General features: G+C 42.1%; 1 protein-coding gene across 3 annotated transcripts; it reads right to left on the reverse strand.

Annotated features, from left to right (window-relative positions):
- Positions 1-461: 461 nt before the first annotated feature.
- POGLUT2 (protein O-glucosyltransferase 2) lies at positions 462-15,332 on the reverse strand. 3 transcript variants are annotated; one of them, XM_080375657.1, is made up of 10 exons: positions 11,809-12,257; positions 9,466-9,671; positions 8,858-9,063; positions 8,006-8,083; positions 4,061-4,233; positions 2,927-3,164; positions 2,131-2,340; positions 1,679-1,768; positions 1,030-1,134; positions 462-724 (listed from the first exon to the last, which is right to left on the reverse strand). In XM_080375657.1, the coding sequence occupies exons 1-10, from the start codon at positions 11,985-11,987 to the stop codon at positions 707-709; spliced, it is 1,503 nt and encodes a 500-aa protein (XP_080231783.1). In that variant the 5' UTR covers positions 11,988-12,257; the 3' UTR covers positions 462-706. The 3 variants fall into 3 exon arrangements, with proteins under 3 accessions (XP_080231783.1, XP_080231782.1, XP_080231784.1); XM_080375656.1 differs by lacking the exon at positions 462-724 and adding an exon at positions 757-908 and having other exon boundaries at positions 992-1,134; positions 11,809-12,268; XM_080375658.1 differs by lacking the exons at positions 462-724; positions 11,809-12,257 and adding exons at positions 760-908; positions 15,217-15,332 and having other exon boundaries at positions 992-1,134.
- Between the last annotated feature and the right edge of the window lie 27 nt (positions 15,333-15,359).

Consider the following 15,359-nt stretch of genomic DNA (forward strand, 5'->3'; position numbering starts at 1 on the left):
ATGATGTTGACAATATGCTCAAATTCAACAGTTTAATTACTTAGTATGAGTGGAAAGCAGGTATTTTAAAAATGGACTACACTGTCAAGACAACCCCTGGTTTAGTTTCAGTAGTCAATGCTTAGCGCTACTTAATTCTTTTCATATTGCGAAAGAGACCAAGTTTCACAGACAAAGCAACTACGAAAAATTGTACGGAATTTAAAACTTTTATCTAATATTCCTAAAGTGTCCAAAAGAGATATTATATACTCTTATCACTGTCTTTGAGAATACTGATTCTCTCAGAAGAAACAGTTCTGGTCTGAAAAAGATTACTTTGGATAGATACATAGGGGGGTAGATTTGCAATTCTTAATCTGCTGCTTTTTGCAGCACACACTTGTGAATAGACTCAGTATAACAAGCATGAGTAAAAAGCATCTGCATTTCCAAGGTATCTCAGGACAGTAACACACAACTGATACAAAGATGGATTTTATTTAAAAAAAAATTATAAAAATGTTTTTGAACAAGGCTCTGCAACCACTGCATGATGAAAAGAAAATAGGGGTTGCTTGGTTTTCTTGTATATGTAGATCATGATACAGTAAACTTCATAATATCCACTTACATTATCCACTGGCATTTTAATCCAAATTTTTCTTCTTTGACGTAAGAAGACAGTCTGAATGTAGGTAAATATTCAAAAAATTATTTCCTGCTGTCAGAGTTCATCTTTGGCCTGCAGCCAAGAAAGAAGAAACATTTTTCAGTTAATTTGAAACCCAATTGTTAACTGTCTGGTCCTACAAATACATTAAGAAATGGTTCTAAGTTCGATAGGCATTAATGGTCTGGTCTGGTAACTGATACCATGGGCTACTGAGCAATGCCTGTTGCAATTTGGTTGAGTAAGAACTGGAGACCTCCAGCTCTTAACATTTAACGATGTTATGTGCTGTACCTTTCCTCTGTGGCAAGTACATTTGGTTGAGTAAGAACTGGAGACATCCAGCTCTTAACATTTAACGATGTTATGTACTGTACCTTTCCTCTGTGGCAAGTACATGGAAAAAGGTCATCATCAGGCTGCTGCACTTTCTCCATCCCATCTCTGATTTTTGGCTCACTCGCTTGCAAGCTGGCATATTCCTAGTTTTAAAAAAGGAAGATTTCGTTAATTCATAAACTTCTTAGATTGTACATTTGGTTCTAAATACTGCATCAACTCAACCGAGTAATTCTCTAAAAACTCTGGGGCTACACAATCTGTTACTCCACGCTGTGTCACAGACAGGGTAAGCAGATACTCCACTGCAGTCAGGAGCCCCTTCGGGTGCCTCACTGGAGTTTCAGTATCTTGGTGCTAATGCACAAATATTTTCAGCTGTGGTTCACAGGAGGTGCCACCGTCTGATGTGGAATTCTTTGATCATTGTGGTCAACATATTCATGCAGGTTAGATCAAGAATTATGGGATCTGATTGCTTCTCTCAAAGCACCAGCGTAGGCTTAAGGGCTTTCATAAGAAATAACTGCATACAGTATTTGTAAACCAAATGAAGTTTTTAATTACTGCTGCTTGCCTTGTGGCTTTAAATATACTGGACTGGCCAACTTCCAGCAGCCCCATTGCTCTGAATTCTTTCTGTAGAATTTCTCTTTTTGTGGCAGAAGCCATTAAAACTATACTAACCTGGAAAAGTTTGAAATAGTAACAAAAAATGTGGTCTCCCATGAGATTGTTTCTTGCAAATTCTTGTCCAGATTTTGCAATATTTTTTGCCTGTCAAAGAAAACAAAAAGTTTTTTTAAATTTTCAAAAAATAGTAATTATTTCAGGATGCCGGTATTGATTCCGGAATTAAGTGCTGACAGTTTACAATAACTTATTTTTATTTAAGCATTTATTTAGTTTAAAAAGTAAAGCATTCTTATGAAAATACTCTAAGTTTTTCCAAAGTTCAAATTAATTTCAAATTGAGGGCAGTATTATGTATTTTTAAAAAAGTGGTTTTTCTTATTTGTAGAGCTGATGACAATAATTTTTAAGTCCTTTAATACATTTTCTAGTTTTAAAGAAATGCACTTTTTGCTCTCTCCATTTTGTCTAGAAACATTGCTGGGTACTTCTAAATATGTGTTTACCTCTTCATCATGCTCTTTTGCCCACTGTAGTTTTTCTAGTAGATCACTCAGGTCACTTTTAAATGGAATATAATGTTTCCACGGCTGCAGCTCATTATAAAAATGCTCATAGTAGATGGAGTCTTGCTTTAGCACCACGCTGTTTCCTGCTAGTAGATAAGGCAATCTGTATGCTGCCACTGTGCCATCAATATTAATTTGATATTTATACTGGAAAGAAAATGACCATAAGTTATTAACAAACAGAAGATCCAAGTAGCTTGGTTAGGTCATATTGTTCTGAGGGCACTGGTATTACTGACTTGCCAATATTGAGAAATGTAGGATTGGCTAGGCAAGCATCAATGTTTAAGTAGCTTTTATTATTTAGTTTGGAATTCATCACAGTGCAGGGTACACAGAGATGCCCTCTTCCTCAATTAAGTTCTCCGGAAATTCTTAGATGCGTATCCTCGGGTGTGAGGGTAGACGTGCCACTTCATCCACTGATTTTTCCCACTATGTTAGTTATGTTAGTAGTCCTGATCGCTGAATCAGGAAAAAGAAATAAAAAGGAATTTGGAGTTACATAGATTACACAAGGTTCCACAGAACCTTCAGATGTAAATCAAACATTATGATCCTCAGTGTAAGAGCTACACAGCAGGTAAGCCCTCTGGAGGAATGCCTATTCATGCTTGTTACTGGTGGTGTGCTGAAAAACTAAAAATCATTTCACTACCAATAATATACACAAAGTTATTTGAAAACAGGAAACACTGAGGACCTAGTTTATGAAAAATGGTTAGTGGCTTACCTTAAAAAAATCAAAAAATGAAATGTGCTTAACAATGGGGCCATAGATGCTTTCGTCATGTTTAAAAAAAAAAAAGTTTGTGAAAGCAGCATCTATGATCTCTGGATATTTTCTGCTGAGTTTTACAAGTTCAAGCCTTTCTTTGCGACTGTCACGTCCTCTCCAGAATGCTGTGGTATTCTTCTCTTCCCATGATGGGCCAGTATTTGCTTGAACTGACATCATATCTAGACTGACTCTGGAGGAGGAAGAAGTTATTTAATAGCCTACTGGAAACTTTTTAAAGTGCAATTACTTAAAAGCAGTTTACAGTACCAATAGGCAAATACCAAGGATGAAGGTAAGCCGTGAGCTCACCCATATATGTATTGTATCTGTATTTTTGCAGCAATATTAAAGTAGATAAGGAACGTCAAGTTCACCGGCCTGTAGCAAGACAGCATCAGTTCCATGACAATGTGACATGTGCAAAGAGTACCTGTCAGTTGCCATGGAAAGAAGTAGCTAAAAGTGGATATGGTTGCCAGACAGATGAAGGACAATGTAAATAGCTTAATACAACATACTTCACTTCCCTAAAAACTTTGCTAAATTAAAACACAAACTGGGGGGGAGCAGATTTAGGAAAAGCCTTGATAATAAAGACAAGGAACCTGAACTAAATGCAGTGAAATTATCAGGTTCAAAATGAATTACAAAGAACTCTTAGAAGCTGGCTTTTTAGTGTTTCAAGACAGGTTTGTAGTGTTACAAGCCCTACGTTGGGCTTCAAAAGGTACAGAAAAAGATTTTAGGAAAATCAGGGGAAAAAAAAAGACCTGGCCAGCTGTCAACACGTTCATGGCAAGGAAACAAAGCAAACAAACAATGCCTGCCCTCAAAACATCCCCTCTAAGTGCTGTTTTCAGTGATTGACCATGTTTAATTTTGATTTTTTAAATAAAACAGTGAAGTATTTTAATATACGTCATAACTTGGTTAATTTTAAGATACTGATTACACAGTTATTGCCTACCTACAGGGTGCCAATGTCTTAATGAATAAATAAAAACAGTTAATATATATTGGTAATACAAGTATATTTTTGAAGATCATTCACTGTGAATTTGGTGGAAATTTTAAGCAATTTCTTACCGTCCCATAGTCTCCAAAACTGAGTCTGTTAAGTCATATGTTGGCATGACAATGTCTTTAGACTCACTGGACCCACACCATGAGAAAATGGGGTGCAGGTTCTGCAGGGATTTCTTTTTCTCCAGAGGCCAGTCTCCCAAATTAACGAAAAATTCTACATCGGGCATTTTCACCTAAACAGAAGCAAAGTAGACACAAATGCATTTTAATACAAAGCAATAGTCTTTCAGTGGCATCTTGCATTTTGAAAACAATAAGAGAAAAAATAGCCAGGTCTCTAATGTACTTAACATATCTGTAATAAATTGTTAAAGTTATATATAAGAAACATGTTAGAAGTACTGAGATCACAGAGTAAAGCCTACAAGAAGATTTTTTTTTTAAAGATTTGCACAAAGTCACATAAATGCTCTTTTTTTTTTTTTAAGGGATTGGAGCACACCAATTTAGAGCATGGTTTCTTGTTATGCTTTATATGATTAGCCCCACTGCCTTTGTACCAGGCTAGCACTGAGATCTAGTAGTTCCAAGGTAAGTTGAAGCATCTGGTTGACTGTACGGAAAATTGCTGTTGGGTGGTAAGTTAGTTTTCTGTCACATCAGTGAACTGATTTGCCCTGTGTCTGCATGATGAATAAATCTAACAGAAGAGAAGTAACAGAAATGAACAGTCATGATGGGAAGACCACATTTAGTCGGTGCTGGGGTTAATTATTATGTATAACATCCTCACTTATATTAAATAGTTGGTACTATGGAATCATATCTGAAATCACTGTTGCAGCCAAAAAGGAAGCAAAATACTGTTGATGGCCAGGAAATGTGGCAACAACAGGACAGAGGGCATAGTTTTGCTGCTCTGTGAAAGTCTGATGCACTCCCATCTTAAGCACTGTACACGGTCCTACAAACAAAGTAAGAGAAGGTACAAAGAAAAGCAGCAGCTATAGTAGGGTGGATATAGGACAGAACCCTATAAGCATCTATAATGTCAGTGCAGAACTGATGTTAACCCTTTTCATGACATTAATTTTTTAAAAATATAAATCTCTACCACATCCCCCTCAGTTGCCTCTTACAAAGCAAAAGAATCCTAGGCAGTTTAGCTTGCCTTTGCATGCCCCAACAGCCTTCCTGCTCTGTAATTCTTTTTGAGAAAGTGAAATGAGAATTGCACTGTTTTCACAAGATAGGCATGTCACATATTTTTTACTGTGACATAATCTTATTTTGTTTTTACCTCCCTCCTTAATAAGCCTTAATTGGGTATTTGACTGCTACAAACATCTGATTGTTATACTGGCATTTTCAGAAAACTGTTGGAATAACTCTAAGATCTCTATCCTGACTATTAAGAGATAACTTAGAGATCATGATTGTGTGAACAAAACCAAGATGTTTTGTTCAAGTGTCATCATCAACTATATTAATATCTATATGAGAAAATATCTTCTCTGAAGAAAGAACAATTATTAGTGTTAATACTTCCCAAATTAAAATATATACACACACATAAAAATGGACAGTTTAGACATAATGCTGACTACTCATGGTATGTATGCATCAAAACATTTCTCCTCTCAAACCCCTATATTCTTCAGATCAGAATGGCTGATCACAGGCTAACATTTCAGGATTCTTCTGTGGCCCAAATAGGTTTCATTAAGTTTTTTAATTACTTTATCTTTATGGAAAGAGATAGAAATAAATGCTTTGCCAAATATCAAACACCCTTCTAAATGGTTGAAGATAATTCTTCTCTAACTTGACAACACAGGAAAACCTTTGGCAGAGGCATCCAGAAAATCTAGAGACAGACACCCAAAGCAATACTTTATGTCTTCAGTATAAAGACTGACAAAAAAGGTTTTATTGTGTACCTTCATTTCAGAAGGGGTTTGGCTACACATGCTGATCTTCAGCACTAAACTTTATTATTTATTAGTACAGTGCCATCTAATGGTTATAATGGACATAGACAAGCTAAAATTATGTTTTATCTGCATCCTCAATGGCAGAATCATTCAACAGGTTAAATCTCCTTCTCCAATTCAATAATCTACTGTCTTTCAGTGACACTGTCTTAATTGAAAATCCTGAAGTATTTAATGTGGATGAGACAAATTGTGTTTTCTAGATCTGCAGGCAGTTTCTGTCTTCGGAGTTCGCAAATCTTTTCCAACATTTAGCCTAAATACCTTTGATGCAATTTAATTCCATTATTTCTTGTCCAACACAACTGAAACCAGGAACAGCTTGCTTCCATCTGTCACAGAGCAACCTTTTACATAATTAAAGGCTACACTCACGTCTCCCCTTAAGACACTGTTAGATGAAACAATCTCTACTTAATGGACTCTTCGTCTGTATGTCTAGTAATTCTTATTTCCCGTGCAACATCAGTAATTGAACCATCTTTCTTGAAGCATGACACCCAAAGGCAGCCACAGTAGCATAACTGATTTCTAATCCCGAGTACTGTGGAAAGGTTACTTTACATTTCTTTAATGTATTTGTTCTGTTAATGTGTATGTTTAGCTTTTTGCAACAGCATGCCACCGTTGTCTCATGTTAAATTTGTGATAGTTACCTTCACACTTTCCTGCAGAAAATAACCACTCACTCCCTATTTTAAGCAGGTGTCATATCTATATGACTTATCTAGTCTTTGTGTAGTATCCTGCCCTTGTAATTTTATTTTATCTGTTCTTCCATACAATTTATCTTGCTTGTTATAAAAATTTTTAATTATGATGCTGTACCAAGAAGTGCTTGCAGGTTCTTTCATTTTTGTTACCTGGAAATTCAGTGAGCATATTCTCTAGTCCATCATTCAGTCAAAATATAATCAAGTTATTAAATGGGCACAGAACCTAGGACAAATCTCTGAAGAAAACATTGTGACACCTTTTGCCTCTCTGGAAACACTGGCAACTATTATTTAAGTAAGGCTTTCCAAGCACATTACAGTAGTTTCTTCTAGGCAAAGTTTTCCCATCTTGTCTATGAGAAACTTGTGGGACAGACTCAAATGCCCAACTAAAATTATGATACCTGACATCCATACAGAAAACCTATTATCTTGTTATAGAAAGAAATTATATTGTTATGTCTTATTTTTTATGACAAGTCCATGTTGTTTCATAGCAATTACCTTATCTTTCAGTTATTTATAATGTGTTTAATTTTTATGAGATTTTTAAGGAACTTTTTTAATGTTAAAAACTCCATACTTTAGTAGCTCCTCTCTCTTCTTTCTCTCCTTTTTAAAAGAAAAAAGTCTTTGTCTTTTTTACAGTCAGAAACAGATCCTAACTCAGGTATCTTCATATTTCTCTCACTACTCTCTTTATGTAATAATCACATATTTGTGTGTGCTGAAACTTCAGCCCTGCTACATTCTGTCACTATGTACATAACATCAGGTTTTTCCCAAAGTTTCCCTAGGAAAGAGTCTCTGGTGCTTTTTGCTTGTACATCAAGGAAGTTTCCCCACATGCTACTTGTCGGGCTTTTGCTAGTCTTTCTCAGCCCCTCCTCTCCTGTTTTCAACATATGGAATTTAATGGAGAACGATATACATTCCAAATTTTTTTTTCAGTCATCCTGTAAAATATACTAGCAGAGACAGAATTTTATATTAGATGCTACAGGAAGATTTATTTAGTCTATAGCAAAAAAACCCACAACTCACACTCTGTTCAAATCTATCAAACTCTCCTATAAAAGCCTACTATTCAATTAACAGATGTGATACTCTAATCAGATAGCATTCTAGAACATGACAACTTCAAACAAGGAAAATCCATCTGACCTTTCCATTATTAACCAAAGAACAAGAGCATTTTAACATAAATAGCAATGAATATGCTGAAGTGTATTTGTTAAGCCCAGGCTTCTATAAATCAGGACATATAGAATAAATGACTGTACAGATGTACTCACTTTTCTTGTCAAAGAAAGCAGTATGGCATCCATGAAAATTCTGAAGCCAACATGTTCCCCATATGTCTTTATATAAACCTGAAAATAAACAAAGGTTTTACTGGTCTGGTGTTTTTGTTTCAGAGAACGGCTGGCACAATTTAGAGCTCTTTTAATCACTTAGTAACTATTCAGACAGATTGTATGGCTGTATAGATTTATGAATCAGCTGGGAAGCTTTAGAAATCTCTACTCCCTAAATCATCACAGACACATGGGGGGAAAAAAAAAGAAGAAAAAAGGACAAGCTTTGCTTGCTTTTGCAGTCATTTTAGGTTTGTCTTGTGGAAGCAGAAACAACTGGTTGCCTGTTTCTGTTGTGTTCCGTTGTTCCCATTTCCATATGAAACTACTGAAGCCAGTACAGTTTTTTTTAAAACGAATTGTAGCTGATCCTCAGTTGAGCTAAAAGTGGATTTCTTTACCTCAGAATTATGCACAACATAATTTATGGATGCACATCAAATTAGATGATCCTGACACTCCCACACTTAGAGAACAGGAAACTGAATTAGCATTTAGGAGACTTGGATCAGTGCCCAGTACTCATACTGATTGCTTGGAAAGTAATTTGCCTTCACTGTGCTTAGGTTGCTTCAGTTGCAACATGGACAACAAGAGCTTTACAAAGTAGGGCAGATATTGCTGACCTCACGTACAAACCATAAAATATTCAAAGACAGAGACACAAGCAAAGGAAGTTTCTTAAAGAATAGGCTACAAGAAGCTTTTCAACTGGGAACACCCAAACAGCCTAGTTGTATGACTTGCCACTAAATCCCCACATGGACTTCAAATGGACCCATTCGGTACCTTGTTATCTTTGATGGTGTAATGGCACAAACTCTGTCTTTGTCCGAACCTCTGTGGAATTTCTTTTGCAATCTTATCTGGATCAACAATGGGAAAATTTGCTAGGTCTCTTTGAATCTGTGGAATGCTTTGAGGGCAGTTCATCTCTTCCAGCCATGCACTGCTCTCCTCCTGAGGGCAGTCACAGTTTTCATGGTAAACAGGTCCTATCAGGAACACAATTATTATTTTATTTTTAGTAAGTCACACTATTGAGCTGTTGAGAACACAAAAGAGGGTCAGGTGCTGAGGGCCAAACATTCAGCAACTCTAAATGGACATGTTTGAATGTTTTTTGACTCCAATGGAGTCATACTAAACTATATGAGCGTCTGTGTGAGCCCTCCACATGTACTTGCTAGACAACAGTTTCACAGCATTTGTTTCTTTTTATTATTTTGAATAGTACATGCAGGACACTTATGAATCCATAATTTCAATGGGATTTGATAGTCCAGAGAAGTACTGAGGTCCCACAGAATCCTATGCTAATCCTAGAAGCCATTCTGGGATATAGTTCGTTAGAAAAAAAACACAACAGGAAAGCTGCGTGTAGTGCTGCTTCTTACCTTTTAAAATATATGGAGACTTTGCGACGTGTTTATCTCCAGCTTTGACTTCTATCTTCAGGTTTTTGTAGCTTGCATACATTCTGTACCTCACAAGGAAGGAACCATCTTTCCTGTCTAATACTTGCACACCAACCCGAGTGAACTGTTCATCAGGAGCAGTGATCTTCACCTGGAATGCATTTTCACCTGGCGATGAAATGAACCTATCCAGAGAGTAAGTGGGAGCTTAATAAAAAAGGAAACACACAACAGCTTTCTTAGTCTGACACATTCCTTTTTCAAGTTGACAGATTTCCAGTGACTTCACTGAGCCACACTAAGTCTTTACGAGCCCATCCTAATGTTCACAAGCAAGGCGTGATTTTTCCTAAGAGAATTTTGTTAGGCTACCTAAAACATTTCATATTGTTAGAAGCACTAAGTATCAAGAAGGTTCCACTCAGATACTCATGAATGCACCTCCAAAATCACTTGGTGCCCTACATGTTGAACAGTGTTGGAACGTGGTCTTTGATTACATGGGAACAGAGCACTTTAACAAATCCAGCACAGCTCTCAATTAGCTACAACTCAACTGTAAAATGATGGGAAGGTAGAGAGCATGCATGGGTGTCTTGTCCCGTAAGGATAGGACACAGGGCAACAGTTTTAAACTAAAAGAGAGTAGATTTAGGTTGGATGTAAGGAATGAATTCTTTACTGTGAGGGTGGTGAGGCACTGGCACAGGTTGCCCAGAGAAGCTGTGGATGCCCCATCCCTGGCAGTGTTCAAGGCCAGGTTGGATGGGGCTTTGAGCACCTTGGTCTGGTGGAAGGTGTCCCTGCCCATGGCAGGGGGGTTGGAACTAGCTGATCTTTAAGGTCCCTTTCAACACAAACCATTCTATGATTCTCTAAAAAAATAATAATAAAAAATGCTGGAACAAGCTCCACATTGGCAACTTAATAACTCTTGTTATTTTACGTACAGAAACAAAATGTTTCCAGATTACTTTATCTTCCAGGTATCATTTGAGGAAGTAAAGAACAAAACCCCCTTCTTAAGCATTATGGTAGCTTACGCAGGGGCGGGGGGAAAATGGCTATTACAAATGCCTTGGTAGGAAAAAAAATACTACAGTGGGATCATGTAATTCAGTGTGTACTTACAACATTTTGGTAAAATTCACCATACACCAATCATAGAGAAATCTCCCTAAAACCAAATATAATAATTTGAAAAATCATTAAGTTACACATATCATTGAGATATTAACAAAGTTGGCACGGTCAAATTGCTGCACCTGCCAACTTTCTTCCACCTCCTTCAAACATGGTCCCAAATACATAGGGAGAGCTTAGGATAAACACAGAGGTGGTGGGAGTGACTGGACTAATGGATTACAGCCCAGCAGCCTGGTCACCTGCCTTGAAACTTGTCCAGATACACGGGAGAGCTGCCAGTTCAACTAAATTCAGGAAATATTTACTCTCCAAGATAAGCCGATTTGGCAGCTTCCAGACCTGCATGTGCCACGGTGTATCTAATCTGGACAACCTGGATGGAGCACTCTGAGCTCCTGTCTAGCTTGTACAGTCAGTGGTTTTCTCCTGTAGAAACAGAAAGCCACAAGTGTCCTCTGAAAACTAAGTTTACTTATTCCATTCCTATGAAGTTTAGCTAATGGCCTACAGACCAATTCCTAAATGACTCTACTGACCTTGTGCCTACGTTTAGGAGAGACACCGATGTTCCTAACTGTGGAAACAAGCAGGACACCTGAGCAGGTATATCATAAATTAAATGTATTAGTTATTGTTAAGGTTTTGCCAAACCAGACTCAACCATGAATTGCCAGCTGGACTAATGCGTGTATGTTGCTGTTGAACACTTTCATCCTCTTGCCTCATTCACTTGTGCAGTTATTCGATGAAGATTAATTAGCTTTTCCTAAGGGACATGCAGAAAGAGGCAGGTAAGAAGCCCTCAGCCTTCCCTTTCTGCAAGAAACTGCCTAGCGAATTTTGCCGAAAAGGTAAAAGCGGCTCCGGTGGGAGGCGGGCAGGTGAGGTTGCCTCGCCGGGGCACCGCTGCCATTTGGGGATGGGGTGCCAGGACGCCTCGCTCCCTCACAGGAGACCCCGCCACTCGCGCGGCCCCGGCCCGCCAGCACCTCACCTCAGCGGGGGGTGCCGGTGCCCGGGGAAGGGCGCGCAGGGAGCCAGCCCGCCTCACCCTCCGGCCCGAGAGGCACTCGGCGGGCGGAGAAGGCGGGCGGAGAACGTGTGTTTTCAATCGACTTCTCGGATGTTTTCCTGCCCGCAACCTCCGTGAGAAGCAGCCGCCGCCGTCGCGCTTACCTCTGCCCGTTGGTGTCCACGGCCTGCACGTAAAAATAGCGGGCGGGGAGGGCTGCCTCGGCCCGTAGCCCGGGCCCCCATACCGCGCTGCGCTCGGGGCTCAGCCGGCCGCCCCCGCCCGCGGCGGCGCCCGCCGCAACGGCTCCCAGGGCCACGCAGAGCGGCCACAGGCCCCGCATTTACAGCGCTTCCCTGACAGAGAAATACCGCCGAGGCGCGGGACAGAGCGCAGCCGGGACCTTCCTCCTTCCCTCACCGCGGCACCGACATGGAGCGTCGGCGGAATGATCGCGGGGCTGCCGCCCTGTCCCTGCCCCCGTCCCCGCGCCCAGCCGCCGGCCCGGCTCCTCAGGGACCCATCCCCGCGGCCTGAGGGAGCGGGGCGCGGCCACCGCCCGCCACTCCCACCTGCTTCCGCGGGGGCGGGCGGCGCCGCACTTCCCGCGGTGCTGCCGGGGGACGTGGTCTGGGGCGGGGGGCGGCGGCTTCGCGGAGACACGCCTCAGAGGAAGGGGACTGAGGACAGCCGGCTCTGCCCCTGCCTGATGCATTCGGATGTCTCCGTGTCTCTGTCTTCTCCGTGTCCGTCCGCCCCGTTCAATCCATTTCCGTGACATTAGGGTGAGAAGCCAGAGTTTACGATCGGGAAAATGAGTTTTCAAACTCCGCCGCAGAGCCGGGTGCGTGACACCGGGTAGCCCAGCTCAGCGCCCCGGGCAGGGGTGCAGGGACACCCCACCAGCCCCCTGCCAGGGGGCACTGGCCCAGCTCGTGCCCCGGGGGACCCAGCCGCCTGTTGTCGGTCAGATGACCCACCCGCAGGCTGCAGAAAGGTACTGTGAAACACCGACACTGCCCTTAACTACACGTAGAATCACAGAGTCGTTTAGGTTGGAAAAGACCTTTAAGGTCATCGCATCCAACCGTTAACCCTGCACTGCCAAGCTCACCACTAAACCATGTCCCTAAGTGCCACATCTTCATGTCTTTTAAACACCTCCAGGGATGGTGACTCCACCACCTCCCTGGGCAGCCTGTCCCAATGCTCCACAACCCTTTCGGTGAAGACGCTTTTCCTGACAACCAATCTAAACCTCCCCCTGGTACAACTTGAGGCTATTTTCTCTGGTACTATCCCTTGTTACTTGGGAGAAGAGACCGACACCCACCTTGCTACAGCCTACTTTCAGGTAGGTTGTACACACACGCCCAAATGCTTTTGTCATTTAGCTGTAGAAACTCCCCAAAATTAAGGCTTCTTCACTGGAGAACTTAAATCCCAAAAGATACTTTATTTTGCTCTTTAATGCTTTTCTCTTGTTAAAGCAAACAATACAGAAAATTTAACTTCATCATCAAGGAGTCATGAATTTCAAAGAGATTTTGCATTTTGCAAGTATGTCTACAGAAAACCACACACAAAAATCACTTGCTTTGAGAAAACTGTAAGCTGGGAAAGTCCCACTTGTGTCAACAAACATTGTCTTTTCCAATCAGCCACCTCACTGCCAAAAAAATTATCAAGCTCCAACTTTTAAAGACATACTTTTTGCTCCCTGTGGTTCCTATTGATGTGCTTTTTTCAGGAAATTCAGCAGTCAGACAACTTGCAATTTCCAGTCTAAAAATTTGTGCAGGCCCTGTTTTATATCCATGATGCTTTAGCTCCTTTCCCTTTACCATCTTTACTCTCTTGATGTATTTTACAAGCTGAAATCACACTCGTCCCAGCTTACGCTTTGCTGTACGAGACAAGCTAGTCTCCTTTAGTGAAGAGAGCTTTAAACATGTTTTTATTTAAAAAGAAATTTCATAGCTATAGAATTCACAGAACATCCTTTCACCTCCTAGCAGGGTGGCATTGGCACATTAAAAAAAGCACAGCAGTAATGAAGTAAAGGTGACACACTTCTGCCATTCTCTCCTCCAGCTTTTCTCCCCCACGTAAGTACAGCTCGGGGAATCCATGTAGAGATCTGGCACTATTTGTCAGCACCCAAACAAGTTGTAAAATAAAACATGCAACCTAATTTTAGTCCTGGCTGGCAAAGCCGATGTTGCTGCTATCCTAATGCCTATGATTTGGCTCAGAGAAAAATGCTTTGGCGGCAGAATTGTTTAATTACTTCAAAGGCTGTTGGCCGACTAAGGCTCAACAGGCTTCCAGCTGGCAAAGGCACAAGGGATGCACTCCATTACAAGAGGCAGGCTGCTTCAGAATGAAGCCACATTGGATTCTAAATCTGATCTAGATCTTGGTCTTACTAGTGTCCAGGTGATGGCAAACCTGGCTGTGCCTACAATCACTAGAGGGCTTTTGCAACTTTCCTCTGCCTAACCACTGAAAACTATCAAGTGCCCAACATTTGAGGAGAGGTTTTATTCTTCTTTCCATTATCTGCAGCACCCCTCACAGGAACTACTGCTGGGAGCAAGGGCTCCATAGGCTGAGGGCACCACAGCACCAAAATCACTAGCATTGAATCCTCTGGCAGCAAGATACCATATAACTTTTTGAAATTTCTCTGCTATTTTTTGATATGTTTGGTAACTACTGTAATAAAAGTAATTATTTAATATTACAAACCTGAGTTTCATTTAAAAATAAATAAATTCTAAATAATTGTGGCAGTACCAGAAGCGCTCCACTCATTCTTCAGCGTCACTGTGTTTCTTCATGTTGAAAATACACTGAATGCAGTGAAGATGAGACAGGAAATACCATCAGCAGTTCCAGACACTGTTACCTGAATCTTTCCTTCCTGTACACAGTTTTCCAGAAACATTTTTGTTACATGTATTTTTACTATGATCAGGGGAAACAAGAAAAACCTGGTGCAAATACCTTCCCCACCCTGAACAGAAAGCTGCTGCCGTGTTCAGAAGCACGACAGGGCAGTCGAGCCAAGACTTGCCCTGAGCCGAGCCGAGCCTATGACTTCATGGGGCTAGGGGCCGCAGGGCCAGGCGCCAGGGCACCCTGCCGCCCTCGGAGCACCGGGCAGCCCGAGGGCAGGAGGCGGCGGGCCGGGCCGGTGCGGTGCGGCCGGCGGGAGCGCCCGCGTTCGACGGGGCGCGGAGAGGGCGCGGGATGACCTCGAGCCTGCCGCGATGGGAGCAACGGTCGGGGCTGTCCCGCAGCCGGGCAGCTTCGCTCAGCACCTGCAGGGCTGCTGGTGACGGTCGGCGACAGGTAATTTCTGTCAGGGCTGCCGGCAGCCCGGCGCCCATTAGCCAACGCGGCTCCGCTTTCCCAGGCGCGCCGGGCGCTTCCCGCCGCGGGCGGCCCCGCAGGTGAGCCCACGCGTGCGCCCCACCGTTGCCCTCCCGCCGCGCACCGCCCCCTCGCTCCCCCGCTGGTGTCTGTCTCGCCCCTCCCGAAGCCCCGGCCAGCACCCGGAGCCTCACCTCGGCGAGCAGGTGAGAGCCCTTCCCGGCCTCGCTCAGGCCGCGGAGCGGCGCAACCGCCGGCCGGGGGCGCACGGCGGAGGGGACCGCCCCCCCGCGTCGCTGTCCCTGAGCTGCTCCTCTCCTCCCCCGCCCGCCCGCGG

This window comes from Falco punctatus, assembly GCF_963210335.1.
Source record: "Falco punctatus genome assembly, chromosome: 2".
NCBI lineage: Eukaryota > Metazoa > Chordata > Aves > Falconiformes > Falconidae > Falco > Falco punctatus.